Source organism: Mucor velutinosus (genome assembly GCF_035048745.1).
Source record: "Mucor velutinosus strain NIH1002 chromosome Unknown tig00001563, whole genome shotgun sequence".
NCBI lineage: Eukaryota > Fungi > Mucoromycota > Mucoromycetes > Mucorales > Mucoraceae > Mucor > Mucor velutinosus.
This window is the reverse complement of record NW_027041904.1, coordinates 1,446,247-1,474,089: the sequence shown is the minus strand read 5'-3', so window position 1 is coordinate 1,474,089 and position 27,843 is coordinate 1,446,247. Positions and strand designations below refer to the sequence as shown.

Here is a 27,843-nt window from a genome sequence, read left to right as displayed (position 1 = left end):
TTTATCGTATCACATCACATCTATGTTTACAAGTCCAGTCAATTGTGTGTGCACAGGTGCCTCAGGAACTACAATACATTCAATCTCCCCAATGTCAAGATATCGAGATCCACCTACACTACATGAAACATATCGACTTAGGTGGCCTCTCAACAAGCTATACCAACAATCCATAAGGCCCCAGTGGCCTGCTATTTATGTACCATCTCAACGCAGTAGTCATTGACCAGGGATCTACCATATTTAAGCAAGCTAGATGCCCTGTAATAAAGAAGCTTTTTGCTTTCGTTTTAGATACAGTTGACAACTGATTATTATCATCGACTTATTATTACGAATTCATCACGGCATGAGATAGTAAAACGATAACATACATGAAAAATTGTCTTTTAATACTATACGATACAATGTTTGCCATAATATTCATTAGATACTGTTTCTCAATCGCTTGATGACCGTGTGGAATATACAAAATAATCCAATCAGACTGTAGATAATAATCTTCATAAACTGCTACTGTAGTGGAATTAGGTTCTCGAAATTTTGTGGTACTATATTCGCTTTTACTATGCCATCGCATAGTTGAACAGTTCGTAATATATGAATGTTATTTTGAATGTGTACTTGAGCTGATTCGTTTAAAAGTTACTGGCAGATAAATGTAAAATTATCAAAAAGTTTCCGCATAGAATGTTACAAAGTGTTTGTTATTTAATGGTGTTGTGAGTATAAGTAACAGATTTAGATAAATGTATATGTCAGCAGTATAAGTGAGAAAAAAAAATAACCTTTATTATTTTTGATATTCATATTAACTATAAAAGTTACTAACAAAGTCTGTGTGCACCTGTGTCGTGTGTATAGGTATAGTTTTAGAGTAGACTTAGATAAATGTATATAAAAGAATAGAATTGAGATATAAGATGATCTTTATTGTTTTGCAAACTAATTTGATATTTATACTAAATTAAAAAAAGTTACATACAAAGTCTGTGTGTACCTGACACCTGACAATGAAAAAAAAAAGGGGGGGAGCTTGCTTCTTTTATACTGACGCCGAAAGCTCACGTCTGGGCCACACTTCTTTATATAAAGACGCTGATGGTCTCACGTCTGACATATAACTAACATTGAATTCTTATATATGGTGAGAAAATTTTAATATTGTCAAATTGTGGTTTTTTTTTAAATATATCACATTTTCATGAGTAAGAATGTAATGAATTGAAAAGTTTGAAATTGATTTGATCGACTTGACTATTCCCAATAACGGAAAATAATTTAGTTAAAATGTAATGGCAGAAGGTTCTTTAAATTATTCCGGTAATATAAGTATTGCTGGTTGCTGACTAGCAAATTCAGAGTGAATTCTTTTGGAGTTGTACTGTATAAACGTGCATTCAACTACTATCAAGGTAAGCTCTAGGCCATGGTATGGTATAGCACCACGGAGGTTTCATATATCGGATACTGGAAAATATGAACACAAAAGCGCCATCGTAGTTAATCAGAGATTAAAGGCTCTTCTTCCCAGAACATAGCGTATCTGATCAAGTGATTTCTTGTTTGCTATTTGGCTATGGATTGCGTGATATGTTGTTTCAAGGCAACACTTGTTGGTATCATTGGCCTTGAGGAGGTTATACCGTAGTAAAACGAAGGTGAATGGCCATGACAATCAAGCATTTAATCCAACTTTTGTTAGCATTAATTTATATAAGGATTTTATCATAGGGAGGCGAAGGTGCAATATCAAAATAGTATTCAAGCATCTAGCCCAATACATGATAACAGCGATTTTAAAAGTGGTTTTACCGTAGCGAAGCCAAAATGTAAAGCCTTAGTGTTTAAATAGCATATTCGCTTTCTCATTTCCATTACCATTATCAGGCTTACCGACTGTTTAGGATATAGATCATCTCTGAGAGGCAAATGTATTAGGCGTTGTATATTACATAAGAGGATCTGAGAATGAGCTGAGATGCATAGTAGAAGTGAGAGGTCTTTATTCAAACAGCACGAAGGAACATGAGTGGTGCCATCAAATGGCTAATCTATATCCTGGTTCCTAGAGAGTGGTAGCCTATGGCCTTTCGTCCCTGGAAGTGGGTTTCAATTCCGACAAATGTTCTTCCGTCAAAGTTATTAGGAAGAACATTCTATCCTGGATCATCTTTGTTGTTTATCCTTGACTGGTGGTTCATGAGTTCTGATGCAGCACATCCTCGTTACTGGTTCAAGGCTTATACAATTATCCCGCATTCAAGATCAAGGTCCTATTGCTGCGGCACTGTCAAATAACTATAAATACCTTTGATATCTACACCAGTTTTGATCCCTATTCAATCTTGGAATAACATAATAAATATATTCAGTTCTAATTGTATTTACTCTGTCTATATTTCGTTATTCTAAACAAAATGCTCTAAAAATAAGAGATGGCAGATACTAAAGTAAATGTCAAGGGTATTTTAAAGTGTTGTAACATAAATATACCTAAACAGGACACATGCTCAGCAATAAAGAGCTACTCTTTACGCATGATTCAAAAACCATACATTAAAATAACGTTCTTGATCCATCAGATCAACAACTAAATAACCCAACAAAAATATACAAAGTAACGGAATCACTGACAGCTACTAAACTGCTGCCAGATAATCGATGTATAAACCAAACAATATAAATAGAGACGTAGAAGATCCATTCCATTGCACATCATCCTAATTTCGAATAAAGAAGGATTTTAACAGTATTCCATCTGCTTTTTTCAACCCCTTTTTTTACTGCACTAAGTAGTCATGGCTTATAAATTATATATTGAAATACCATTTTTTTCCACTATCCAACAACTAAATAACGTTACAAAAGTATACAAAACAATAAAACTACTGGTAGTTACTAAATTACTAACAGAAGAGAAACATATAGCAAACAATGTTTGAAAAGAAATCGAATGCATGGTATATTTGCAACGCTAAAGATACCACAATTAAGAAAGAAGGTGTAACATTAGTGAAACATCCAACAACTTTTTTAAAGACTTATTTTACTGAAATTTGAACGGATAAAGCTATATACTTCGGCGAAAAACTTACTGGGATTATAAAAAAAATAGCAAAAAAATACCATAATGCGGGCTGGACTGATTTCCAAATTTCGAATATCTATTGATAACTTGAAACCAGCAAGTTAATATGGCCCTTTTCGTACGCTCCGATATTTAAAATGCTCGGTCAAATTTATACATGTGTCGTGTACACATGCCAAGGCTAAACGGAGCTTCAATTTCTATTGTTCTGAATGATGATCCATAGGATTCTGAAATCTATCGACCGTCAAAATACGCGTTTCTTGATAGTAACCACCCCTTCAAACTTATACAAAAATTATAGAGAATTCAAAGGAGAATACAATGGTATTTATATCAAGTCTCTGGTGCATATTGTCCACCTAATATTTGGTACGATTGTTTTTGCGATTTTCTGACTGTTTTCTAAAGATTAATCACTATCTGTCATCAAAACATTTTGTTAAGCATTACTAAGCATTGTAGACCAAAAAATTTCCTATCGAATGATCTACTGCTTGAAGCTCTGGCATAACTCTATTATGAAATATTAACAATCTTGTCCTGACCAAAAAAAAGGTCGCCAGATTTTTTGCTTGCTATCACACGTAGATTTTGAAGAAAAATTCATGATTTTGCATGATACCCCTTTTTGACCATATCTCGACAAATGCTCACTGGATTCGCACAAAACAGAGACCATTCAATAGCTCTACGTTATATCCATTATAATATAAGAGTTTTAAGTACCAGATGTACGTTCCCTTTATAAATTTGCTCAAAATCATATATTTTATGAGCTACAAGCAGGGGATATCCAACTTTTTTTTATTTATCTATAATAACCATATCATCGTATAGAGAATTGAAAAAGAAACAGAAGCTATTAAGTTTGAAGCTCTCCTTTACTTAATAAAAATTCAGAGATATGGCCCTTTGAAAATCGGTCATTTGGAACATTTTCCGTTATTACTCATTCGCATCACCTTCCATAACCCCACATCAAACATGTCCTAGTCAAAAAAAGTCTCTTCTACAACTTTCACTACACATACATCCCACATTCACTTAGTAATTTAAAAAGTTTTACTAGCAACATCTATTCAAAACTAACTATTTTCTAAAATCACCATTTTCTCAACAACCATGCTACCTAAGCAAATTCCAATTACACCATCGTTTAAGGGCAAAAAACCGGTATAGAAACATGCTAGTCTCAAGGCTCTAGCATCAATATTTAGAAAATCGATTTTCGATCGTCCAAGTCCATCTGTTACTCGTAATTGCTCGTTATCAATAAGTTGGCATATGAAGCTCATTAGTCAAAATTGACTAGAATGTGCAACACAGTTTTATACCTTTGCGATATTATAATGTAGCGAATATCACCGAGTGGTTTATATCTAGTTAAGGAGAAACATAGCTTCGATGATTGTCTCTTTAGCAATGTAATGAGCAGCACAATGAACTTGTAGGGTGGAAGACAGATGTACTATTGATGGACAGGGTGGTGTTACTATTTGTAGGTCCTTAATCTTGGGCAATACTTACTATATAATATATGTAAATATTATTGGACAAGTAGTATTAGATGAAATGGGGATTTATTGTAATAAAAGTATAGTAAGAGTAATGACAGATGTCTTTACTAATGTTCAATACCTGTCAAATGGGAAGCTATTTATATACTACTATGTTAATGTTTCAATCATACAGATTGAAACATATGTAATGTGGATCATTGCAAGCGAATAAAAAAAAAAGGAAATAAAATCTAGCTTCTTCATTAGTAAAGCAAAAGTTTTGACATGTTAATCTTGACTTGCCTGAAAAAAAAAAAAGAAACCTGAAACTTAATCAAGGATATAGGAATCATTGACAAAATTTAAATAGTACAAACGTCTAACGTTAATCTTTGTAATTGCAAAAAATACGCTCCCGGGTGGGCTTGAACCACCAACCTCCTGATTAACAGTCAGACGCGCTAGCCAATTGCGCCACGGAAGCTGCTGTACGTTCCTTAATTAATAAATAATAAACATACAAAAAAATTAAATTAGTCACGTGACTGTAATTTTTTGCGTGTCTGAATTTTCTACGTCATGATGGAGCTAGGTGGACGTTTAAAGGCTGGAAGGAGTCAGTTTTTTCATTACATCCTAAAACGAACTGACTCTTTTTTTTTTGTTGTTGGACTCAACTTCTGTTCAGCATATTACCAAGTCAACAACTCACCTTTGGAAAACTTGTCCAACGAAATATAAAAGAAAGGAATAATCATAGAGAAGATCCAAGTGTGTGTTGAATTCGTGCATCTCCTCAAACGCGTACATAAAAAAATTATCAAAAAGCAAAAATGAATACAGTAATTACAGAGCAACCACCCAAAATAGACTTTAATTTTTATGAACAACCTAGCACCATATCGTTCTTTGATGCAATAGCGGCAGACTTACGAAATGATTTGGGCTCGATAGGTGTAGATGCGCAATTCACAGCACCCGAACTTGCTTATTTTACAGCACGATTTTTACAATTTCAACAAGACGCTTTACAACTGAATAAAGATCAGAATCGTCCATTACCTGCTCGCATACCAACTCGTTTCTTCAAGGTCGAAACACTAGCAAAACCATCGCCTCTTTACACTATTCTACAAGCTGCCTATACCTATCAATCTGATAAGGATATCAGTGATTGGCAATTTGACGCGCCAGAAGAAAGAGATATATACCTCGAGTTAGTGAGAGTCATCACCAAGCAACTGATTCAAGATGGATTTTATATGCCCCCGGTTGTTGCTTTTGATGAAACTGTGACCAACAAAGCGGATATAGAGGAATGGTCTCGCATTGTCATTGCATTAGGTGGTAAGTTGTTGGTAAAGAGTATGTAGTTCCATGCAAACATCTAATATGCCTTTTTTTTTCTTCTTTTTACCAGGCAAAGTTGTTGATGTAATCCCAAGTGCAACGCATATCGTCTACAACAATGTTGAACCTGTTTACAACAACGAAAAGCGTTTGTTCTACGTCGAGGAGCAGCAAAATGGGAAAGCATTGATTCATTACATTGGACTGCCTGAATCATATAATACCTGGGCAGTGGAGACTAGTCAAGGTCAAGTTCCTAAGCCTGATTTACAAAGCCCATGGCACGTAAGAGCAACTTGGATTCTAGACAGCTACAAGTATAACGAATGGATGTCGCCTATCGATTATGATTACTCTGAAAAACACTTGCATCGAAAGAGATCCGCCGATGAAGCAGCATCCATGTTAGACACCAATAACCCATACAAAAAGGTCAAAGCACCCAGTAGTGAGCCAACAGCAATACAAGGCGTCAAAACAGAAGGAGTGACACCCATGATCGAGGATACAAACACAACAGCTCAAATACCATCGAGTCCTGAGCCAACTGCCAAGATCGAAAATCAAGAACCTGTCATTCAGGCACCTCTTTTGCCCGTAAATCTGTCAGATATCCCTTTACCTGAAGATGATCCTCAACGATACCTGACCATTCAATCCCATGAAATCATCATTCCCTCCTACGCTGCTTGGTTTGATATCACTGTCATCAATATCATTGAATCCAGAGCCTTGCCAGAATTCTTCAATGATCGCAACAAATCAAAAACACCCACCGTCTACAAAAACTATCGTGATTTTATGGTGAACACATACCGTATGAATCCTGTGGAGTATCTCACCATTACAGCCTGCAGACGCAACTTGACAGGCGATGTTTGTGCTATCCTGCGAGTGCACTCATTTTTGGAACAATGGGGGCTAATCAATTACCAGGTAATTTTGGAATCAATGCGTTCTTGACCAAGGTACTGACACGTATGCTAGGTTGATCCTGAGGCCAAAACATCTTCTCTAAGCCCACCTTTTGACACTCAGTTCAAAGTAGTCATTGACAAAGTCAACGACAAGCCATTCAACGCAGAAGTTCAAGAGGAGGACAAGGCTCTGGAAGCAAAGAAAGAACCTATAGCCACTCACTACACTTTTGGCCAAGAAGTGAGAGCTCAAAAATGCTCATCATGTGAGACTGAATGCTCCACTGAACAATTTTGCAGCACCACGCAACCTAATTTCTACCTCTGCCGTTCATGTTTTGTAGCTGGCAAATACCCCATTGAACAAAAGAGCGGAAATTTCGTATTGGAGAAGATTGACAAGGAGAATGGCCATGATATAGATGAGGATGCCTGGGACGAAAAGGAGGAATCGCTTTTGAGAGAGGGTCTCAAATTATATCAAGACAACTGGGAGAAGATATCCGAACACGTTGAAACAAGAACACACGACGAATGCATCCTCCACTACCTCCAGTTGCCACAAAATGATCCATTCGACGATACAGAGATAGAAAAGCTGGGCTTATTACAGTATGATTCCGCACAGCATAGAGAGAATCCAATCATGGCGGCTGTTGCTTTCTTGGCATCAGCTGTTGGACCCAAAGTGGCAGCAGCAGCAGGTCATATTGACGTGGAGAAGTTTGATAGCGAGATCATGATAGAGGTGGAGGCAGAAGAGGTCGTTGAAAGCAAAGAAGACAACAAAAAGATGGAGGACCTTGAGACACAGGAAGAAGAGAAAGACGCTCAAACAGAGGAAAAAGAGGAAGAAAACAAAAAGAACGATGGTGATGATAAAGCGCCAGGAGATAAGGCTGCAGAGATCTCGCCCGCAGCTGAAGAAGAGAAGCCAGCTAGATCAGAAAAAGAAGAGAACGAGCTGTGCAACTTGACAAATACACTAATCCGCTTCAAACTTGCTCAATATGAGCAACAGACATCTCATTACGATGCACTCGAGAATGTGGTGGACGAGCAAAAGCGATTGCTGGAGAAAGAGAAGCGTCAGCTGGAACACGATCAGTCCTCATTGAAAAAGAAGATTTTGTCCATCCAACTGGAGATGGTCAAACGAGGAAGCTCAGCAACTGCCATTGCTAATAGCATTACACCGGCACAGCTTCAGCAGCAATTGGCTGGTGCAAGCCCTTCCTTGTTCCTCAATGGCCAACCTCAACTGCAACAACAGCAGCAGCAGCAGCCTCATCCACAACAAGCACAACATCCTCAGCAACCACAGCAGCAACAGCAAACACCTCAAGTATTACAGCAGTTGCAGCAGCAGCATCAGTTGAGAATGCAAATGCAATTGCAACAGCAGCAACAACAACAACAACAGCAGCAATTTCAACAGCAACAGGCACAACAACAGCAACGTCAAACTGGCTCTCAAGGCTTTAATAACTTGATGTCTCTATAGTCTCCACATTTGATTTCATTTCTTTTTTTTCTCGTAACTTCCAAACGCAACAAAATCTGTATAAAATAACATATCTAAAATAAATAAATTCCATTCTTTTGTGTATGGAACTCTCTGGTTTAGCAACAGGCACCACCTTCCAGTAGTGGGATACTACCAAATAGGTAAAAGCAAATCTAAAAGAAAGTCTCACTCTTTGAGAAGCAGCGCCAACGATGACTGGATGGCAATATGAATTTCCTTGGCCTTCCATTATCTAAACGTCGGTTTTTTCCGTCCTCCCTGTTTTCCTCTTTCTTTTGTCTTGATATTTTCTAATTTGCCACATAATGACTACCATTGATAGTTCTTCCAAGAAAGATGATAGAAGCCATCTTTTAGTTGAGAAGGACCAGAACAAGCAGACAGTGGCACTTCCACCTAAGAAGGTCATGGCTAGTAAACTAGCAGCAGCAGCAGCAGCAGCAGCAGCAGCAGCAGCAGCAGCGGCTGCGGCGGCAGCATCCTCTTCACAAAGGCAACCATCACAGAACCAAGCACTAACCACATCATCCACTATCACAAGCACCACCACAAAGATAACATCTAGTTACTCATCCACTAGCAACAATACGTCAAGCAAAAGCGGACCCTCAGGACAATTACCTAGATCTGAATCCACAATGACAAAGAGACGCCTATCTAGCTCAGTCGTTGACAATACCCGAGAAAAGAAAGTAGCAAGAGAAAAAGCGCCTCAATCAAAGCCGGGAAAATCCATCACACATTCAGACAGAGTTGTTCAAGCCGAAATTAGTCAATATAGACCATGTGAGTGTTCACCTACAAGTAGACCGTTGTTTCGTTACTGATGTTAAGCCCTGCATAGACTTCACAGAACCTGATTCAGATAACCCTAATGGAGCTGCTCCCACCCACAAGGAAAAGAACTTGCGTGTTATTCTTGAATACCCGGGATCCATCGAACCTGAAAAGTACGTTTTTTGTTGATGCCGTCTATCCACATTCATTTTATCTAACTTTTTGATATCTATAGTTTCTTGTTGCTGAAACCTGTGATTAAGAACGCAGCTGGAAAATACGACGAGGAAGAAGAGGATCAGGACGAATACAACCCCATCACGGACTTAATGCGCACAGCAGAGTTCATTTACGACTGCTACCTCACACCTGAAGAGCAGAAATTGCTTGGAAATCAGTCTCATGGAATCATGCGTAACTTGACAAAATACCGTAATCGACGTAATGGAGCTGGATTTGCACAAGCGATTAAAGAGTTCAACAAGGTCATGCGACAATTGAAAGCGGATGGTGTTTTGGCTAAAAATGCCAAGGACATGTGTCATCCAAATTACGATTTAGCTTGTCATATCCTATTTCAAGTCTACAGCCGCACTGTTGCACGCCAAGCAGACGCATTGAACAATTATCAGGGTAAGGATGGATTTTGGTTTATTTATGAGGAGTCTGTATATGCTAAATGACTGTATGTTAGCCTTTTCGAATAACGTCTATGGAGAGATCAACCCAATTTTAGTCAAAGATTTTATCACTAAAACAGGGGTCAATTCACGCAGTGTATTCATGGATTTGGGCTGTGGTATTGGAAATGTCGTGCTTCAGGTAGCAGCACAAACAGGATGTGAAGCTTACGGCATTGAGATCATGGAGACACCTTGTAAATTTGCTAAAAGACAGTTGAAGGAATATGCCGCACGTATGAAGTAAGTTGATGTGCTTGATTTGATAGCAGTAACAACAGAATACTAATTTAGAAAACCGTAGGGCTTGGAGATTACCAACCGGTAAAATTCATTTTAGACATGGCGACTTTCTGGATGTTGCAGCCAATGATCTGTATTCAACACTAAAGCGCTCAGACGTATTACTAGTAAACAACTATGCATTTGACGCAGCAACAAATCAGGCACTAGCACAGCTCTTTTTAGATTTGAAAGAAGGCACCAAAATCATCTCTTTAAAGTCATTTGTTCCCAAGCACCACAAAATCAACCAACGCACTCTGAATATGCCTGAATCCATTCTACGGGTAGAAGAGTTTGAATATTATTCAGAGGCTGTTAGTTGGACAAACAACGGCGGACAATACTATATTGGCACTGTGGATCGCAGTAGATTAGCACCTTATTTCGAAGAGATGTACGGTCGCTGAGCAGCATCACATCACAATAGGTCCCTACTTGCAGGCATCTGATTCATATCATACGAACCGACTCATATTCAAATATATTTTCATCTTCATTATTAGATACAATCCAAGTCTTTTATTCTTTCTTTTTGGCAGTAAACCGTAATGCCATGTATATTATAAACTAAATAAAAAAACTCGTATAGCTATCCCTCTCAAGTGCTCGAATCTAGGATGTCATGAGTCAAAGCAGCATGGACCATGCAATGCCCATCAATTTCAGCCCCTTTTAAAATGGTTATAAAATAAGAGAAAAAGAGACCCCCTAATCTAATGATTGACTAAAGAGTGGACATAAACATGTCATGTTGAATTTATTATTATACTATACATTACTATTTTCTCAAACAGGACATGGCACCAAAGATATCCCACAATGCATGTAAGACATAAGTCAGGAACAGCGACATCAAAAAGAACAAGCCTGTGTTGTAGAAATTACACCTAAGTTCCTCGATGTGAGTATATAAAGCCATACATAAACTCCATGCAACTGCATTTTACCATCCATTATGCATGCCAGGTTTGCAGTGATACGTTGCGATTTCGTAGAATACACAGACACCGAATAATGCAGCTAAAACAAGATCTAAAAGCGTAGACACAAAGCGCTTGATCTTGTTGCCTTTTCCAAATCGTCTCGTCAAATATACAAATACGTTGAATGAGCTCCATACAATCGACAGCCAACAAATAACGTAGCCATAATAGAGTAAGTCTGGTTTTCCAAAGGGCATTGGCTCTTCAGAGTACTGCCGCATTGTTAGAATGGAGTGCAAGATATAAGCATCTGCTACTTACAGGCGATGCACCCACTTGGAACCCAAAGGCACCGATAGCAGCAAAGAATTGCCAGATACGAAGAAGAAATCGTGGCAAGCTAGGGTTTTCACGAGAGGTGGGGTCATCAGAACTGGCATCAAGTACAGCAGGCGAAGGTGAAGGAATGTCTATGTTGGTACTAGCAGCATGTAGTGGTTGATCGGTAGATGGCAACTCTTGCTTATTGCTCTCCCAAGCATTGATAGGTTCTGGTGAAGAAGGTGTTACTTGTACCTTTTCGCCAGAATGAGCATCCCATGCATTCATTATTGTTGGAGCTATTAAAAATGAAAAAGATGATTACATTGTACTTTACTCCAATCCATGTATAAATAATTTAAAATAATAGGGGATGAATAGCTTTTTAGCTATCGCTGTACTGTTGTTTAAGGAGGCTTGTAGATGATGATGATGATGATGATATAGTCAAAATCAAGGGACGATCGAGAAATCTGTGTTATATCCGTTTAGCGCTCAACGCTCTGACACACACACACACACACACACACACACACACACACACACACACTAACTCTATGGCACAACAATGCTTATGCCTTGACAGTTGACTTTCAAAATGTCAGCGATAAAAGCTGAGCACTCGGGATTTATAGCATTTACTGCTACTCTTTTCTTTCCTATATTCATTATTGCTATGGTCACCGACTATACCCTCATTCAGTCCGAACTGCCTCAAGATATCGAAAAGTTATCATTCAGAGTAAGATATGGGTAAATCGCGCATTGCTATTCAATTTGCTCATCACGCTAGCTAGACTGCTCGTCATACGAGCCGCCGTCTAGCAGTAAGCGCCATCTCATGTTTGATAGGCATCACATTATTCTCGATTCTGCTGGCTTCAAAGAAGCATAAGAAGGGTATATACACTCGGATCATAGCATCTATCTTGAGATACCTTTCCTCATGAATCACATGTATAGAACCCAAACGCAATGTCATCATGATGATCAGTGATGGATTTGGTCCTGCGTCTGAAACTTTTGCAAGACAGTATTACAGTTGGAAGGAGGACTTGCCCATGAAGACGGTTTTTCCACTTGACAAGATTTTGGTGGGCACAAGTCGCACGCAGAGTAGCTCTAGCTTAATTACCGATAGTGCAGCAGGAGCAACTGCCTTTTCATGTGCTATTAAGACATACAACGGTGCCATTGGAGGTAAGCTATCATTCCTTGCAGCAGGATACATGCTAAAAGGGTAATCTAATAAACCAAATGGACACACAGTCAACCCTGATGAAGTTCCATGTGGAACAGTTTTGGAATCTGCAAAGATACATCGCAATATGAAAACGGGCCTTGTTGTCAAATCCAGAGTTACACATGCCACACCGGCTGCATTTTCTGCTCACGTCGGATGGCGGGATTGGGAAAATCAGATTGCAGAGCATCAAGTTGGATATACGCCTCTGGGCAGAACAGTGGATTTGATGTTTGGTGGTGGTCTGTGCGAGTTTTTAAGTAACACTACTGAAAAGAGTTGTAGACTGGATGGCCGCGATTTGCTCCAGGATGCTAAACGAGACTTTGGATGGGATTGGATCAAGAGTAGACAAGAATTTGACCAGTTGAAACCCAAAGACGCGCGATTGCCATTGATGGGATTGTTTGCACCTCATGTAAGTGATACAGTGGAGCGGTATTAAGATGAGCAACTCTTATAAAGTATGACAGCACATGGATTTTGCTATTGATAACGATCCTTCCGTACAACCCACGCTCCCTGAGATGACTACAAAAGCACTCGACATACTCAAAACATCCACCAAAGGCTCCAAAGAAGGCTTTTTTTTAATGATCGAAGCCAGTAGAATCGATATGGCTGGTCATGTGTAAGTTTCTCTACAAAATACCTTTGAAATTACCTAACGCATTCGTTAGTAATGACCCTGCAGCTCAATTAGGAGAGGTATGGGAGTACCAGCAAACGGTGGACGCTGTCATGAAGTTTGTCGAAGCCAATCCTGGCACAGTATTAATTGCTACAAGCGACCATGAAACGGGTGGCTTGACAGTTGGGCGTCAAGTTACTGAGGAGTATCCTGAATATGAATGGAAGCCCGAAGCTCTTGCCAAAGTGGAGAATTCGAGTGAAATTTTGACTTGGCAATGGATGCAGGCTATCTCAGAGGGCAAAGATACCAGAGAATTCCTTGTAGAGACCATTATTAAGGATGGCACAGGTGTGCATGATCCAACAGATGCTGAAGTTGATCGATTATGGGCTTGGAAAGAGAAGAATACCACCTACGACTTCTTTGCCACTGCACTTACTGATATTGTCAGCAAAAGAGCCGAAATTGGGGTAGTGTCCTCATTTAGTAGTGTTGGTAACTGTATGCTGACAGCTTTTACATAGTGGACTACTATGGGACACACTGCAGTAGATGTCAATTTATATGCCTATGGTCATCAATCCAAGCTATTGCGAGGCAATCATGAAAATACAGATATCGGTGATTTCATTGTAGATTATTTGGAATTGGATTTGGACGACATCACCAAGAAATTGAGTGGGTAAGATCAACCAAATACATGTGAAGAGTGGCAACAGCTGACCCACCTCTTAAATAGGAGTAGTCAATTCATGGCTGATATCAATGCTCAAAAAGAGATGGTATCTGGAGTGAGTTCCAAGCATTACATCCAGTACAATGATTAGCAATAAACATTACATGAAAACGTCGTCGTGACCAATCAGAGGCATATAAAAACTTAAACATTGAATACTAAACAACAAGGCTTAAAAAACCTTGTTCGCATTTAAAAGCATACTCATGAGATTCTGAGCGAAGAAGAATGACAAGCCTGAAATCATGCCAACGAGGATGCCCACATTGGACACAGCCCTCATTTGAGACTGGGACTAATTGTAGATGATGATATGCGCTCTCAGAATCTGCCAGTTGTTAAAATGGTTGCAGCCGTCATTCCCAATGAATATTCTGATACAAGTTTTAAAGATGTCCTCGCCACATACCAAAGTAGATTTATAGCCAGAGGCAGTAGTCTGTTTTAAACGAATCAGTGAAACGCATACTGCCTACAGGCTATGCTGAAATGCTGCAATCATCGTTAGAAAGTTACGATTACATATATTTTGGTGGCGAGCTGAGCTGACTGGCGTTGTCAGATATAAAAACACCCAACAAAGCAAAAAGGAGCTTTTAAAATGAGTGGTGATCCTGCTAGATTCATGATCCCCATCTAATTAAGCATCCCACTTATCACTGTCATCATTAGAAAGGCATTTTGGTCAGCCAACAGTGCCAGATTTTTTTCAATCTCAGACCATTTTTTCTGACCAAGATTGGACGGATTTCGTCTTTTTTCGACTTCTTTAAACTACTCTGTGAGATTCGACTATATAAGTTGTAATGATCAGCCCGTACTTCTTAATACATCCTTGGAGTACTTTTCAAGGCGCATCCAGTGGTGCCAAGTAAAATAGATATTTTGACTGAACCCATTGAGCAATTTAAGCAAACATGAAATGAGGGTTTTGCCCAAAATGTTGAAATTTTGCATATGAAGACCTCACAAAAATGGTTTCAGGGGTTGCTTTGGATCGAGAGAAATGTTTTGATTTAGTATATTCCATAGTAAAAAATCTTCGTTTTCAAGGTGAAAAATGCGATCGTTTAATTTTCGTAAAAAATCATGAGGGGTACCTCTTGGTTTTTGGTCGATTTTTGGCCATGTATTTTTTTGGCCCAAAAAGTTGAGCAAAGGTGTCAGGAAGTTACTGTTACTCGAGTACAGTTGTTTGGTATCATTCCGGTGGCTCAGAAAGGTCTATATGTCAAGATATCAATGCTTGAAAGCTGTCAAATTTGGCTGTGTTCTATACACTTGCTTGTCAATAGGCACGTTTTTGTTATGATGCAAAGGGACAAAGACATTTTTACTCATTGATCTAGATTTAGCGCATGCTATTACATCTAGATATTCGGGTTAAAACATTAGATTGAGCGGCATTGTTGTATCGCTGTACTATAGCCTCATGCTACAGCTTCTTAGTCAGGCGATGGCGGTTGTAAGGCTCACTGGACGTTTTAGATGCAGTAGATAATCTGCATCTAGTAACGAAATACGTCTGTTCAGCATCAATTGCACATACTGCATAGCTGAGGGAAGCCGAGTGAATAATGATCCTTTCTCTCCTATTTTTTTCTCATTAATTCTCGATAAATTAATTAGTGTAGCCAACTTTGCCATAAGCATTTGGATGTCTACCAATTAGTCCAAGTAAAACGTACTATTTTTGTTAGATAATGTGGCAAATCATTCGAATTTAAATGTCGTACATTCAGGTAAATAAAATGATGTGACCCTACTACCAATTTTCCCTGCATCACGTTACGATTCCCTGATTTTACATAAGAAATTCCACAGATATAAATATCTCATCATGTATCCCCTTTTGCTCTTTCTCTCTCTCTTTTCTCTTTCACCACTATCTGAGAAATAACAAAAATGCAAGAGAGGCACAACCTTTTTATTGAAGATATCCAAGAAACCCAATGTCCATCGATGGCGGAAAAAGTAGATAAGATTATGGACATCGATGAGCGCATTGATATCACACAAGTACAGCAACAAATCACTGCGCCTTTACAAAGCCCTGATTTGTTGAGATACTACTACATGACACAATTACTACGTGCTCGAACAAATAGCAGTAGGGGCTCTCAGGATTTCGAGGATTACATGTTCAAAGAAGATGCCACTACCACTTATCCTGCAGAATAGGCTGATCTGTAAAGGCATCATACGCCATGGTACGCGCCTGATTCTTGGACCCATTCAGTTTAAATTTTTGATGATATCATTCTTGTCTTTTTGGTAATAAAATCAATGTACATTTCCAATGACATCTTACCACTCCACGTTGTATTGAATAAACGCGCGTAAGGCCAGTTTAAGCTAATATATTGACAGAATGCTTTGTATAGAGGACTTGAGCTAAAATCACAAGGGAAATACGATAACCAAGTAAACATTCGTATCTTTGATGTTGTTTAAACACTAGCATGAGAATGTAACCTAATAGACATGTCTGTTTTAGAAAAGCGTACTTGGGTATGATCAGCTGTCAGTGTGAAGCTTACTCTTTTTGAGCGACTAACCAGAAAAGATCTGACAGACAGGAACATTCAATGCTTCAGTTCACCAAACGATGCTGGACTATATGGACAGTGAAAACAGGTCTAATCAGAGAGATTGTTTTTATACTGTATAACGCAATAAGTTGGCTTGTGTCAATTCTCACACAAACTATGATATTACTGGGAATAATTTATTCTTTAAACTTGGACATGATGAATGGTAAACAATATCATAGTAATGAAATAGATGGGAATGAAGTAATATCAACAACTATGCCTTGAAATTGGATGAAAAGTAGTGCGCTTTAAAGTTAATGAGCCATCGCTTCGCCTCCTTGTTTGCCTCGTTTCCTTTAACCTGGTTCATACAAAAGGACATGGGCTGGAAATTTTCAATCGACCAACAGTTAGTTTTCATCATAGCAATGGAGATAGGAAATATGTGATCAAATGTGAGACTATTGAAATATCCATGTTCAAGGCGCATAGGCGAGCCGACCAAATAGCAATTGTAGTCATCATGCTTCACATCATCAAACAATTCCTCCGCCGTTACAAAGTTGTCTGGTAGCTTGCTGTAGTGAATGCGAGCACGAGTTTTCATCATAGCGATACGTTTTCGGCAAACATCCATCAATAAACTGTCGTTGTGCTTTGGGATCTTTGTATGCAGGGTCTTGCCGGTTACTATCCAATTGATCATGTCTAGCTTCTCTTGCCGATCATTAACACAACTAAATAATCTAGCGCAGCCAACGCACAAAGGCGCATTTTGGTCAATGATGTGAGTGGGTGGACGAAAGTCAGTTGGACGGGACAGTGGAAACAGGATACTGGTTCCCCACAGCTTCGATCCACATTCCGAGCACTCCAGGGCATTGGGATCAAACTAAACGACAAAGGTTCAGCCCACAACAGTAATGCAATGTGATTGCTCTATTTACCAAGTTTCGTGCCTTGTCTGTCAAGCTAATATATTCAGTGTGTTGGTCATGGGTGGGGACAATCGAAGGCCAACTACTGGATCGTGGGCCTGCACGGCGCGCTTGCTTCTTGCTGACCCAGTATGCCTCTTTTTCTGTCAAGGGTCGTCCAGTAAGCAACTCAGGGTCCAAATCATCCAGCTGTATAGCATGTCTCTCCTCCACACGCACAATGTAACCGTGCCTGATGTCTTTTTCAATCTTTTCGGCCTCAATACTCTTCACGTAGAATTCACGATGTGCACTCTCTGGGTCGCTTTTGGCAGGGATGCGAAGTCTGGATCTGGGCTGGCCGTGTTTCTTACGATAAGCTTCTTCCTGTCTCGCTTTGTGCATTGTCTCTCTATGCTTCTTGAGTAGCGTATCATCATCTGAACTCGATGGTGAGTACGAAGAGGCGCGCTGACGCCGTCGACTGAGCCTTCTGGATACTCTGCTATCTACTTTCTTCTTTATAATACGAATACTTTGCCTGCTGACTGGAATACGCTCATCATCATCATTGTGTCTTTGATTTGAGTTATTTGGCAAAGCATAACTACTGCGTCTGGCGAGAGGATGTGAGTTCAATTCGTGAGTTTTCCGTTTACGTTCGAATGCGCTGGGAGATGAGCGTGGTTGAGGAACGGGCATAGGGGTTCGACTGCGCAGCTCATTACACTCTCTGGAGGCAGTACGAGATGGCGTAGCTGTGATTGACCAGAATGTGGATGATTCTGATGGCATTGATTGGCGATGGGATGGAGCATCAGGAAGTTCAGTGTCTGAATCGTCAATGAGAATCACATTGCTCCCCATATTGTAATTGTATAGCGCACCAGGAAAGGGAGAAAGAGAGGAAGAAAATATATTAAAATGCGTCGAGCGCGTTACTGCCTAGTGACTCCTCGCACAAGTTTGCATGAATGTGATGTGTCTACTCATTATCAAGGTTGCAGGAAGCATACTTCATATTTCATTCTATTTATTGGTGCCTTTACTTGCCATAGTATATCAGCTTCAAGCAAACACTTTTCTAAGTCTATATATTTGACACAGGCGTTTAGGCAGCTTTTTGTTGATTGATCTGAAATGCAGAGACAATGCGTTCAAATGTGTCTATGTATAATAAGGTCTAATATTTGATTGAGAACTCACAGTCAGGCTATCAATACCTTTACAAAAAGCTTAATGTAGGCAGCATTCATTCGCCTTCAAGGCTCTGCGGAAGTATAATGACAGATCGACACGGCGATTGCGACTTGAAGTTAGAGTTGTACACAGCTTCTTCAGCGGTGAGGAAATGACATCCAGCATCAACAGCTCAAGTAGCGTCTCACTGTTGCTATTCATACTTTTTCTTTACTGCGGTGCAAGTAATTCAATTATAATCAGAATGTTAAATCATGTTGCATGTAATCGAATTAATGGAGAGTCTTTATATCAGTAGACATGCCACCTTACACAAATCCAAACATTTTGGTAATCAACTTTTATCGTGTAGCACAGAAAACTTCTTTATCTAACGTGGAGCACCAATGGTGGATCCAATGATCTACCAGGCAGTATTTTATGATTTGCAAAGTCTTTGCTTCGAAAAAATTCAGGGACAGTAACTAGATCATTACGATTGCCGTGAAAGTTAGCCTTTCATAAAATCACATCCTCAATATAGAGAGATGCCCATGTAGATCAAAACCACCAGAACAACACTGACTGTATACAGCCACCACGACCGACAACATAGTCATCCTCGCCAAGATGCTCTCCAATTCTGTTTCGTGCCCCGTTTTTCAGCTGGATGGTGTATGGTGTGAATGCATAAAATACTCACGCACAAGCAATATATGGAAAATCATGAAAAAGGGATTTATTAGAAGCACCGCTTCAAATGTCGCAACGTCGCAGCGTATACTTTTGCGACATTTAAATTAGCCTGATGAATCTCGCGCCCTCATTTTCTCTCTCTTTTCTTTCCATATAGAAACAAAACTATATACACACACAACATCATGGTCAACAAAGCTGTCGTAAAGAATGTCTTGTCGGGTGATACTGTCATCTTGAGAGGCAAGCCCAGACCCAATGGTCCTCCTGCTGAAAGACTTTTGGCCTTGTCCAATGTTCAAGCACCAAGACTTGGAAACACAACACGCTCTGATGAGGTAAAGTGTGAATATAAGAGAGTGACATGTGGATGCGAGTGCTTATACACTGTTGTATATGTGTGCAGCCTTTTGGTTATGGTGCTCGTGAGTTCCTTAGAAAGTTGCTTGTTGGAAAAGAAGTGTCTTTTGTATCAGATTATACCATCCCTACCACACAGCGTGAATATGGCAGCATCTTCTTGGCTAATGGCGACAATGTTGCCGAGTTGGGTGTAAAGGCTGGTTGGTTAAAAGTACGTGAGGGCGGAAAGACTACTCGTGAGGATCAAGAAGAAGCTCTCGAGAAGTTAGAGCAGCTGCAAAGAGAAGCCCAAGATGCCAAAGTGGGTATGTGGAGCGATAGCGAGAAGGTAAGAGCTATTCTCCTAATGAGAATTGAGAGGAGAGATTGCTTACCCAGTGAAAATAGGGTACTCGCGAAGTCTCATTCACCTTTGACCGTGATGCTCATGCGTTTTTGAACAAGTATAAGGGAAAGCCCTTGGATGGTAACGTAATTTAAGCTTTTTATTGCTATTGCACCACACTAATTCAATGTGCGCAATTCCATAGCTGTTATCGAGCAAGTGCGTGATGGAGCCACCTTCCGTATCTTGTTGATCTTGCCTGATCAAACACAGCAAATTGTCACCTTGCATTTGTCAGGTATCAAGGCACCTAGCTGTAAGAGGGACAATGCTCCTGCCGATGACACCTCAGTCTCAGAGCCATTCGGAGAGGAATGCAAGTATTTTGTCGAGTCTCGTCTCTTGCAACGTGGCGTCAAGGTCATTTTAGAGGGTTTGTCGCAATCTGGTGGCCAGAACTTTGTGGGCTCTATTCAACATCCTGCAGGTAACATTGCCGAACTATTGCTCTCTCAAGGCTTGGCTAAATGTGTCGATTGGAGTATCACATTAGCTACTTGTGGTCCTGCTCCCTTGAGAAATGCCGAGAAGGCAGCCAAGGAGAAAAAGCTCCGTCTCTGGCGCGATTTCGTTGCCAAGAAGGTGGATACCAATGCTACCGAGTTTGATGCCACTGTGGTCCGTGTGTTGACTGGTGATATGATCCTTGTGAAGCCCAAGAACGGCGGCCCTGAAAGAAAGCTCCAATTGTCCAGCGTGAAGCAAGCGCCTCGTGGTGCTGGTTCTACTGCCCCTAGTGCTAAATCAAGAGATGTCAAGGAAGTGGGTTATCAATTCGAGGCTCGAGAGTTTTTGAGAAAGAAGCTGATTGGTAAAAGTGCACACATCACGATTGATTACCACAAGCCTGCTCAAGACGGCTTCGAGGCCAGAGATTGCGCTACTGTGATTGCCAATAACCACAACATTGCTGAACAGCTGATTGTGCGTGGCCTTGCCTCTGTTATCCGCCATCGCAAGGATGACGACAACCGCTCTCATTGTTACGATGCTCTCTTGATTGCTGAGAAGAAGGCTGAAGAGGAGCAGAAGGGTATTCATAGTCCCAAGGAGCCTCCTGTTGTTAGAATTACGGATGCTTCAGAGAGTGCTGCCAAGTCTCGTCAATTCTTGACCTTCTTGAAGCGTGGTGGTAAGATCCATGCTGTCGTTGACTTCGTCGCTAATGGATCTCGCATGTTTGTATGGGTCCCCAAGGAGAATTGCAGACTTACCTTTGTCTTGTCTGGTGTCCGTGCTCCTCGTGTAGGTCGCACTGCCAATGACAAGTCTGAACCTTATGGCCAAGAGTCATTGGACTTTGTTTCTCAAAAGTGTCTTCAACACGATGTTGAAATTGAAGTAGAGAATGTGGACAAGGTAGGCAGCTTTGTTGGCTCCATGTTTGTCAATGGTGAGAATCTGGCTGTGTCTCTCTTGTCTCAAGGTCTTGCCACTATTCACGAATACTCTGCTGATGAGTCGCATTATGTCAATCAACTGTACGGTGCTGAGCGTGAGGCCAAGACTGATAAGAAGGGCATCTGGTCTAATTACAAGGAGGAAGCTGTGGAGGAACATGCATCTGGTAATGCTGGCCCTAACCGCGAATACATCGATGTTGTAGTGTCTGAAATCATCACTGGCTCTCATTTCTACGTCCAAAAGGTCACTGATGATATCCCCAAGCTGGAAAGGCTGATGTCTGAATTAGGCCAATATCAAAACGGTCGTCCTGCTGATCCTGCCTTCAAGCCTCGCGTAGGCGAAAATGTCAGCGCCAAGTTTACTGAAGATAATTGCTGGTACAGAGGCAGAGTTCGTCGTATTTCTCATGAAGGCGTCGAGGTCTTGTACATAGATTACGGTAACGCAGAGACTCTGCCATTATCTCGTGTCCGAGCATTACCTGAAAACTTCAAGCAGCTCAAGGCTCAAGCTTTTGAAGCTACACTCTCCTTTGTGCAATCTCCTGAAAGAGACAGTGATTACGGTATTGATGCTATTGAAAGATTCAGAGATCTTACTGGAAACAAGCAATTGGTGGCTAATGTGGATGCTCGCGAAAGTAGCGTCATGTGTCTGACACTCTACGATTTTGCCAAATCTACCAGTGCCGAAGCAAGTGTCAATTTAGATATGGTGCAAGATGGTCAAGCATTTGTTACTCCTAAGGTCCGTTATGCTCGTGGCAATGAGACTATTGTCAAAGCTCTTGAAGCTGCTCAAGAGGAAGCTATTAAGCGTAGACGTGGTATGTTTGAATATGGTGATATCACTGGCAATGAGGATGTTACCAGCACTTACTATTAGATATCTCTTTTCTTTTTGTAATAAAATATAACCCCTTTTCTGCTTTTGTATTCATTGAACGTCTGTTGGGTACGAGAGCCAGAAGATATTACCATCAAGTTTGATGACACTCAAAACCATATGCAATTTTAGATAGCGGCATCAACTGCGGTAGAGAAACTGCTTCGTTTGCGTTGCTTACCGGTATTCTGGTTTCGTGAGTGTATGAGATGGGCAATTGTGCATATTTGGTAAGATTGGAGTTTCATCCTTGATCCTCACCCAGGTATTATATTAGCGAATTTAGTTACTATATGCACTGACAATGACACCATCATAATCTTAATTGCTTCTGCTTGTTTGATACCCTTTTGTAGATTTCTCAGATATTGTTGAGTAGCATGGAAAACAAAAACGCTTTCAATTTTGGGGTTGCAAGATTGCCATCTGCAAGCAATCTTCATGCAACAGCTACTTCAAGATACTGTATACACAGCACTGGTATGTTTGCTTCAAGCTGTATGCTGCGAATGCATCTTTATATACAGCCTGTATTAAAAGTATAGTTGCAAGGCTTACAATTCAAATCATGCAAGCGGGTGATGAACAGTTCACAATCAGCAAGAGACTCTGTAATACAACATCCCAATGTTTTAGTTATCCTCATTCTACTCGACATTGCCTTTAAGACACGCAACCTGAACATTGCATAGACAGGTCTCTAAATTGGTGCTTGAGGTGTTTGTTTTTTTTTAGCCTCGCACTGCTTTTGCTTCGTACATGTTGTAATGCGTATTCATGGTAGCTGCTACCTTGTAAAACCTCAACTGGGAGTCAAATAGGATCTGATCACCGAAGACCAAAATTAGTACATTGATATCAAGTGATATCATGATGTTGTAATCTACATTCTAGAAGATTATCATGTACAAGAAAAAAAAATAAGGGTTCTAATAGACAACCATCCTACTACGATACACAGAGATGTGACATATCCCAAACTCAAGATAATCATAAATATACGCAATTGAAAAGTAGAATGTAGTTTCTTCATTGCAGATTTTTAAATGAATAACGTGTAACCTTGGTGACATAATTCCAATCGATTAATATACAGCATCTACAACAGGTTGCCATCTCCAGGCACTTTTTCAGTTCTCTCTTTCCTTTTGATCTGTTCGAGATAGCCATTCCGTTGTACAAGATGTGTATCTAGGCACATGCTCATCCAGTAGTTGTAAACATGTATTTTGGTACATGACAATGATGACATAATTAACATCAGGCTTTGCAAATGGAAAGAAGTGTCCACTGCCTCCACAAACAGATAGCATAAGCGTCCATCTCTCAAGAGTTGAATTTTGACATGCCTTGCAGCTGCACTCTTGGCGGGTCTTCTAGTGTAAATAGAATTTTCCGAGAATTACAACAGAGTGAGTTCATGCGATGCCTTCAAATCCACATCTAAACGATTGTATTCCCGCTGAAATTATTTATATCAATCCCCCCCAACTTGTTTCTTTTTTCTTCTTTTTCTCTCTCCAATTTGTTTCTATAGCAACTATTATTCCATCAGAACAACAATGTCACCATTAACAGCAGAGAAAGTCGCTGATTATTTGCCTTTGGCTGGTAGAATGCCTGAAATCTCGGGCCGTATCATCAATGTCACCCATCAGATTCCGTTCCACATCTCAAGATCATCCAATGGCGTTTCAACCATCGAAAGCGATGTTCCTGCTCCCACTCCTGATAATGGTGATGATGCCGCTCCTGCCGTGCCTCCTGGACGTAAGGCCTCTATTTGGGGTCTCGAAAAGGAAAAGAAAGAAGAGGATCCAGAGATTGCCGCTGCTCCTGTCTCCAAGTTGGCTCGTCATCATGTTCGTAGTCGTACTTTGCGTGCCAAGTTTCGCGCTGCTGAATGGACCATTGTGCAAAACAGAGGCCATGGTGCTCTTAACGCAGGTCTCCAAAGCTTGAACGAAGAGTACCAAACATTGCATATCGGATGGACTGGCCCTATCAAGGATGAATCAAATAAAGTTACTCTCCCTGCAGAAGATTTGACAGATGACGATAGAACCAAGATCCAAGATCTCTTGAAGAAGACAGGTAACATTATTCCTATCTTTTTGGATAGCAAATCCCGTGGTCACTATGAAGGTTACTGTAAAGAAGGTAAATGCATTGGAAGAGATGGGCTTCAATAGCGTGGTTTGATTAACATGCAAATCCCTAGTTCTTTGGCCTTTGTTCCATTATCTCGTATGGACCAACGATTCCGACGGCAGATCTGAAAAGCACAATTGGGAGGATTACGTTGCGGTGAATCGTCAATTTGCCGACACTATTGCCGCCAACTACCAACCTGGCGATGTCAGTAAGTATTGCTACAAAGTCTTTAGTCGAGGTTATGGGCTACTTATACGCGCTCTCAGTTTTTATCAACGATTACCATTTGCTGTTGGTTCCCGAAATGTTGAGAGAAAAGATTCCTGATGCCCCAATTGGCCTCTTCCTCCACGCTACTTTCCCTAGTTCTGAGATCTTCCGTTGTTTGACCAGTAAGTGTGGATACATGCTCCGAAATGTTTTAGTCGATAAACTGACACGTCTATTTCTCAAATTAGCCCGTAAAGAGGTCCTTGAAGGCTTTTTGGGAGCCAATTTAGTTGGATTCCAGGTAAATTAGAAATAGATGGAAAGAAAAAAAAATCTTGGGAAATGACATAATACTAACGAAACGGCAAAATCTTCTTTTCAATTCCATAGACCTACTCATATGCTAGACATTTCATCGGTGCTTGTACTCGTGTGCTCGGTTGCGAATCAACTCAGACAGGTGTAAATGTCAATGGCCATATCGTCTCCGTTGGAACTTTCCCCATTGGTATTGATGCTAACCGTGTTGATCAATTCCGCAAGGAGCCTGCTGTTGCTCCCAAGATGAAGGCTATTCGCGACATGTATGTGGGTAAGAAGATTATCATTGGTCGTGACAAGTTGGATTCTACAAAGGGGGTTCTTCAAAAGTTGCACGCATTCGAAAAGTTCTTGACTGATTACCCTGAATGGCGTAAGGAAGTTGTCTTGATTCAAGTGACTACACCTACTTATGGCGATAACTCCAAGCTGGAGGCCAAGGTGTCTGAAATGGTGAGCCATATTAACTCAAAGTTCGGCAGTCTCGAGTTCTCTCCCTGTCATCATTACTACCAAGATGTAGATCGCGATGAATACTACGCCCTGTTGTCCGTTGCAGATGTTGGTTTAATCACCAGCTTGAGAGATGGTATGAACACCACCTCTTTGGAATACATTATCTGTCAACAAGAGACTCACGGCCCTCTCATCTTGTCTGAATTCACTGGTACTGCTGGCTCCTTGAGCGCTGCTCTGATTGTCAATCCTTTCGACTATGCCGGTGTTGCTAAAGCTTTGAACGAGGCCTTGCTGATGGGTCCTGAAGACAAGTTGACTCGTCACACCCAACTCTTCAACTATGTCAAGGAGCACTCTGCTGCCTTCTGGGCCAAGTCTTTCGTGAAGCAATTGGTTGAAAGTACGAAGAACTTTTCTCTCCAATCTCAATCCACTCCTGCTTTGAACACTGAGCAATTCATGGACAACTACAAGAAAGCCAACAAGCGTCTCATGTTCTTTGATTATGACGGTACCCTGACTCCTATTGTTTCTGTTCCTACGGATGCCAAACCCTTCCCTGAAATGTTGGAGTACATTCAAGATCTGTGCAATGATCCTCGCAATGAAGTGTGGGTCGTCTCTGGCCGTGATCAAGCTTGTCTTGAAGACTGGCTCGGTGGTATCAAGAACCTCGGTTTGAGTGCCGAACATGGTTGTTTCCTCAAGGCTGCTGGATCCGATATCTGGACAAACGTGTTGGAGAATATTGATATGAGCTGGAAGAAGGATGTCACAGAAATCTTTGATTATTATACCGAGCGTACCGAAGGTAGCTTTGTCGAGCACAAAAAGTCATCCATTACCTGGCACTATCGTATGGCTGATGAAGAATATGGTTTGTTCCAAGCCAAGGAATGTCAAAACCATTTGGAGAGCTCTGTTGTTTCCAAGATGCCGGTTGAGATTTTGGTCGGTAAGAAGAATTTGGAGGTTCGTCCCATGATGATCAATAAGGGTGAAATTGTAAAGAAGATCTTGGCTCAATCCCCTGAATCTGACTTTATTGTGTGTGCTGGTGATGACAAGACCGATGAAGACATGTTCCGCACTCTGTCTGCCACCTTTTTCGCCCAATATCAAGACAAACTCGCTACTGAAGGAGCTTCTGCAAAGTCATGGAGTGATACCAAATCGAATCTCTACACAATAACTGTTGGGCCCACCATGAAGAAGAGTATGGCAAATTGGCAAGTCGAGACACCTACTGAGATTATTCAGCTTCTCGGTAAGATGGCAAAAACTGATAAGCAACAATAAAAAAAAAAAAAGAAAGCCCTGGTGGCTAGTCCCCAACCTCTTTTTGTTTCTATATAATACATTACATTTACATTGAAAAAGATAACTATATGCATACATTTTTCTCTTCCATAATCACTCACAATCTTTACATTTAAAATGCAATAAAATCATTCGTTCACGAATCAAATCGCCATTTATATCACAGTTGGATAAGCGGACGCCTAGTAAAGATAAAGGATATCTGTAATAGTATTTAAACACAATCAAAAAGACGCCACACAAGACAGTAACGCCCAACTACCAAGAGCTATAGTCAAGCTAAGCTACAGTGCTTCTCAGGTTGCGTGTTTTTAATAATGCTTTCATGATGGGGGCATTTTCAGACAACCATCAGCACTACCACTACAACCAAAGCTTATTGAATCTCCAACCATTATTTTCCTGCTCTTGATTGGAAAAATTTTGCACAAAATCGATTTAATCGGTGTATTCTTCAAGATTTGACTATATAAACTGTAATGATTAGCCCGTACTTCCAAATACATTCTTGGAGTGCTTTTCAAGGCGCTTCCAATGGCGACAAGTAAAATAAATGTTTTGACTGAACTTAATGAGCAATTTGAGAAAATACGAAATAAGGTTTTTGGCCAAAATGTTGAGGTTTTGCCTATGGAGGTCGCACAAAGGAAGTTTCAGTGGTTGCATTGGATCCATAGCATCATTTTGATTTAATAGATGCTATAGTAAAAGTCTTCATTTTTGAAGTCAAAAACGTGATCGTTTGATTTTCGATGGAAACCATGAGGGGGTACCTCATGGTTTTTGGTCGATTTTCGACGATCCCAAAAAAGTTGAACAAACGTGTCAGACAGTTGCAGCTAGGTGAAAACAAACGTTCGGTGTTACTCTGGCGGTCTGAAACGACTTCTAACGCAAGGAATCGCTGCTCAAATGCATCTGGATTTCGCTGCTTTTGCATACTTTTGAGTAGCAAGAGGCAATACAAGTATGTTGACTGCCTGTATATGGATTGTTTACATCGATAAAGACGTAGATCACTACAGA

At 40.4% G+C, this 27,843-nt stretch overlaps 8 protein-coding genes and 1 non-coding gene across 9 annotated transcripts; 6 read left to right on the top strand and 3 right to left on the bottom strand.

The window, feature by feature from the left end:
• Positions 1-5,003: 5,003 nt before the first annotated feature.
• ATC70_009087 lies at positions 5,004-5,077 on the bottom strand. Its single transcript has one exon. It is a non-coding gene; the product is annotated as a tRNA-Asn (tRNA).
• A 349-nt stretch (positions 5,078-5,426) lies between these two features.
• Positions 5,427-8,364, top strand: ATC70_009086 (uncharacterized protein; the record flags this gene model as incomplete). The annotated part of the gene is made up of 3 exons (XM_064828326.1): positions 5,427-5,940; positions 6,014-6,879; positions 6,931-8,364. 3 exons carry the CDS (start codon positions 5,427-5,429, stop codon positions 8,362-8,364), a joined length of 2,814 nt encoding a protein of 937 aa, XP_064685528.1.
• A 329-nt stretch (positions 8,365-8,693) lies between these two features.
• On the top strand, positions 8,694-10,537 carry PHO91_3 (low-affinity phosphate transporter; the record flags this gene model as incomplete). The annotated part of the gene is made up of 5 exons (XM_064828325.1): positions 8,694-9,174; positions 9,233-9,338; positions 9,401-9,798; positions 9,860-10,088; positions 10,150-10,537. 5 exons carry the CDS (start codon positions 8,694-8,696, stop codon positions 10,535-10,537), a joined length of 1,602 nt encoding a protein of 533 aa, XP_064685527.1.
• Positions 10,538-10,908: 371 nt separating this feature from the next.
• ATC70_009084 (uncharacterized protein) lies at positions 10,909-11,662 on the bottom strand (the record flags this gene model as incomplete). The annotated part of the gene is made up of 3 exons (XM_064828324.1): positions 10,909-11,017; positions 11,078-11,325; positions 11,375-11,662. The coding sequence occupies 3 exons, from the start codon at positions 11,660-11,662 to the stop codon at positions 10,909-10,911; spliced, it is 645 nt and encodes a 214-aa protein (XP_064685526.1).
• A 388-nt stretch (positions 11,663-12,050) lies between these two features.
• Positions 12,051-14,078, top strand: ATC70_009083 (uncharacterized protein; the record flags this gene model as incomplete). Its single annotated transcript, XM_064828323.1, has 8 exons — positions 12,051-12,116; positions 12,172-12,274; positions 12,338-12,574; positions 12,644-13,035; positions 13,091-13,248; positions 13,298-13,721; positions 13,776-13,933; positions 13,991-14,078. 8 exons carry the CDS (start codon positions 12,051-12,053, stop codon positions 14,076-14,078), a joined length of 1,626 nt encoding a protein of 541 aa, XP_064685525.1.
• Positions 14,079-15,892: 1,814 nt separating this feature from the next.
• On the top strand, positions 15,893-16,168 carry ATC70_009082 (uncharacterized protein; the record flags this gene model as incomplete). The annotated part of the gene is made up of 1 exon (XM_064828322.1): positions 15,893-16,168. The coding sequence occupies one exon, from the start codon at positions 15,893-15,895 to the stop codon at positions 16,166-16,168; it is 276 nt and encodes a 91-aa protein (XP_064685524.1).
• Positions 16,169-16,795: 627 nt separating this feature from the next.
• ATC70_009081 (uncharacterized protein) lies at positions 16,796-18,305 on the bottom strand (the record flags this gene model as incomplete). Its single annotated transcript, XM_064828321.1, has 2 exons — positions 16,796-17,413; positions 17,469-18,305. The coding sequence occupies 2 exons, from the start codon at positions 18,303-18,305 to the stop codon at positions 16,796-16,798; spliced, it is 1,455 nt and encodes a 484-aa protein (XP_064685523.1).
• Positions 18,306-19,498: 1,193 nt separating this feature from the next.
• ATC70_009080 (uncharacterized protein) lies at positions 19,499-22,353 on the top strand (the record flags this gene model as incomplete). The annotated part of the gene is made up of 4 exons (XM_064828320.1): positions 19,499-19,651; positions 19,720-20,004; positions 20,064-20,142; positions 20,207-22,353. 4 exons carry the CDS (start codon positions 19,499-19,501, stop codon positions 22,351-22,353), a joined length of 2,664 nt encoding a protein of 887 aa, XP_064685522.1.
• A 1,562-nt stretch (positions 22,354-23,915) lies between these two features.
• On the top strand, positions 23,916-26,796 carry CUP2_2 (copper-binding transcription factor; the record flags this gene model as incomplete). Its single annotated transcript, XM_064828319.1, has 5 exons — positions 23,916-24,513; positions 24,575-24,715; positions 24,774-24,899; positions 24,966-25,018; positions 25,108-26,796. 5 exons carry the CDS (start codon positions 23,916-23,918, stop codon positions 26,794-26,796), a joined length of 2,607 nt encoding a protein of 868 aa, XP_064685521.1.
• Positions 26,797-27,843: the final 1,047 nt, after the last annotated feature.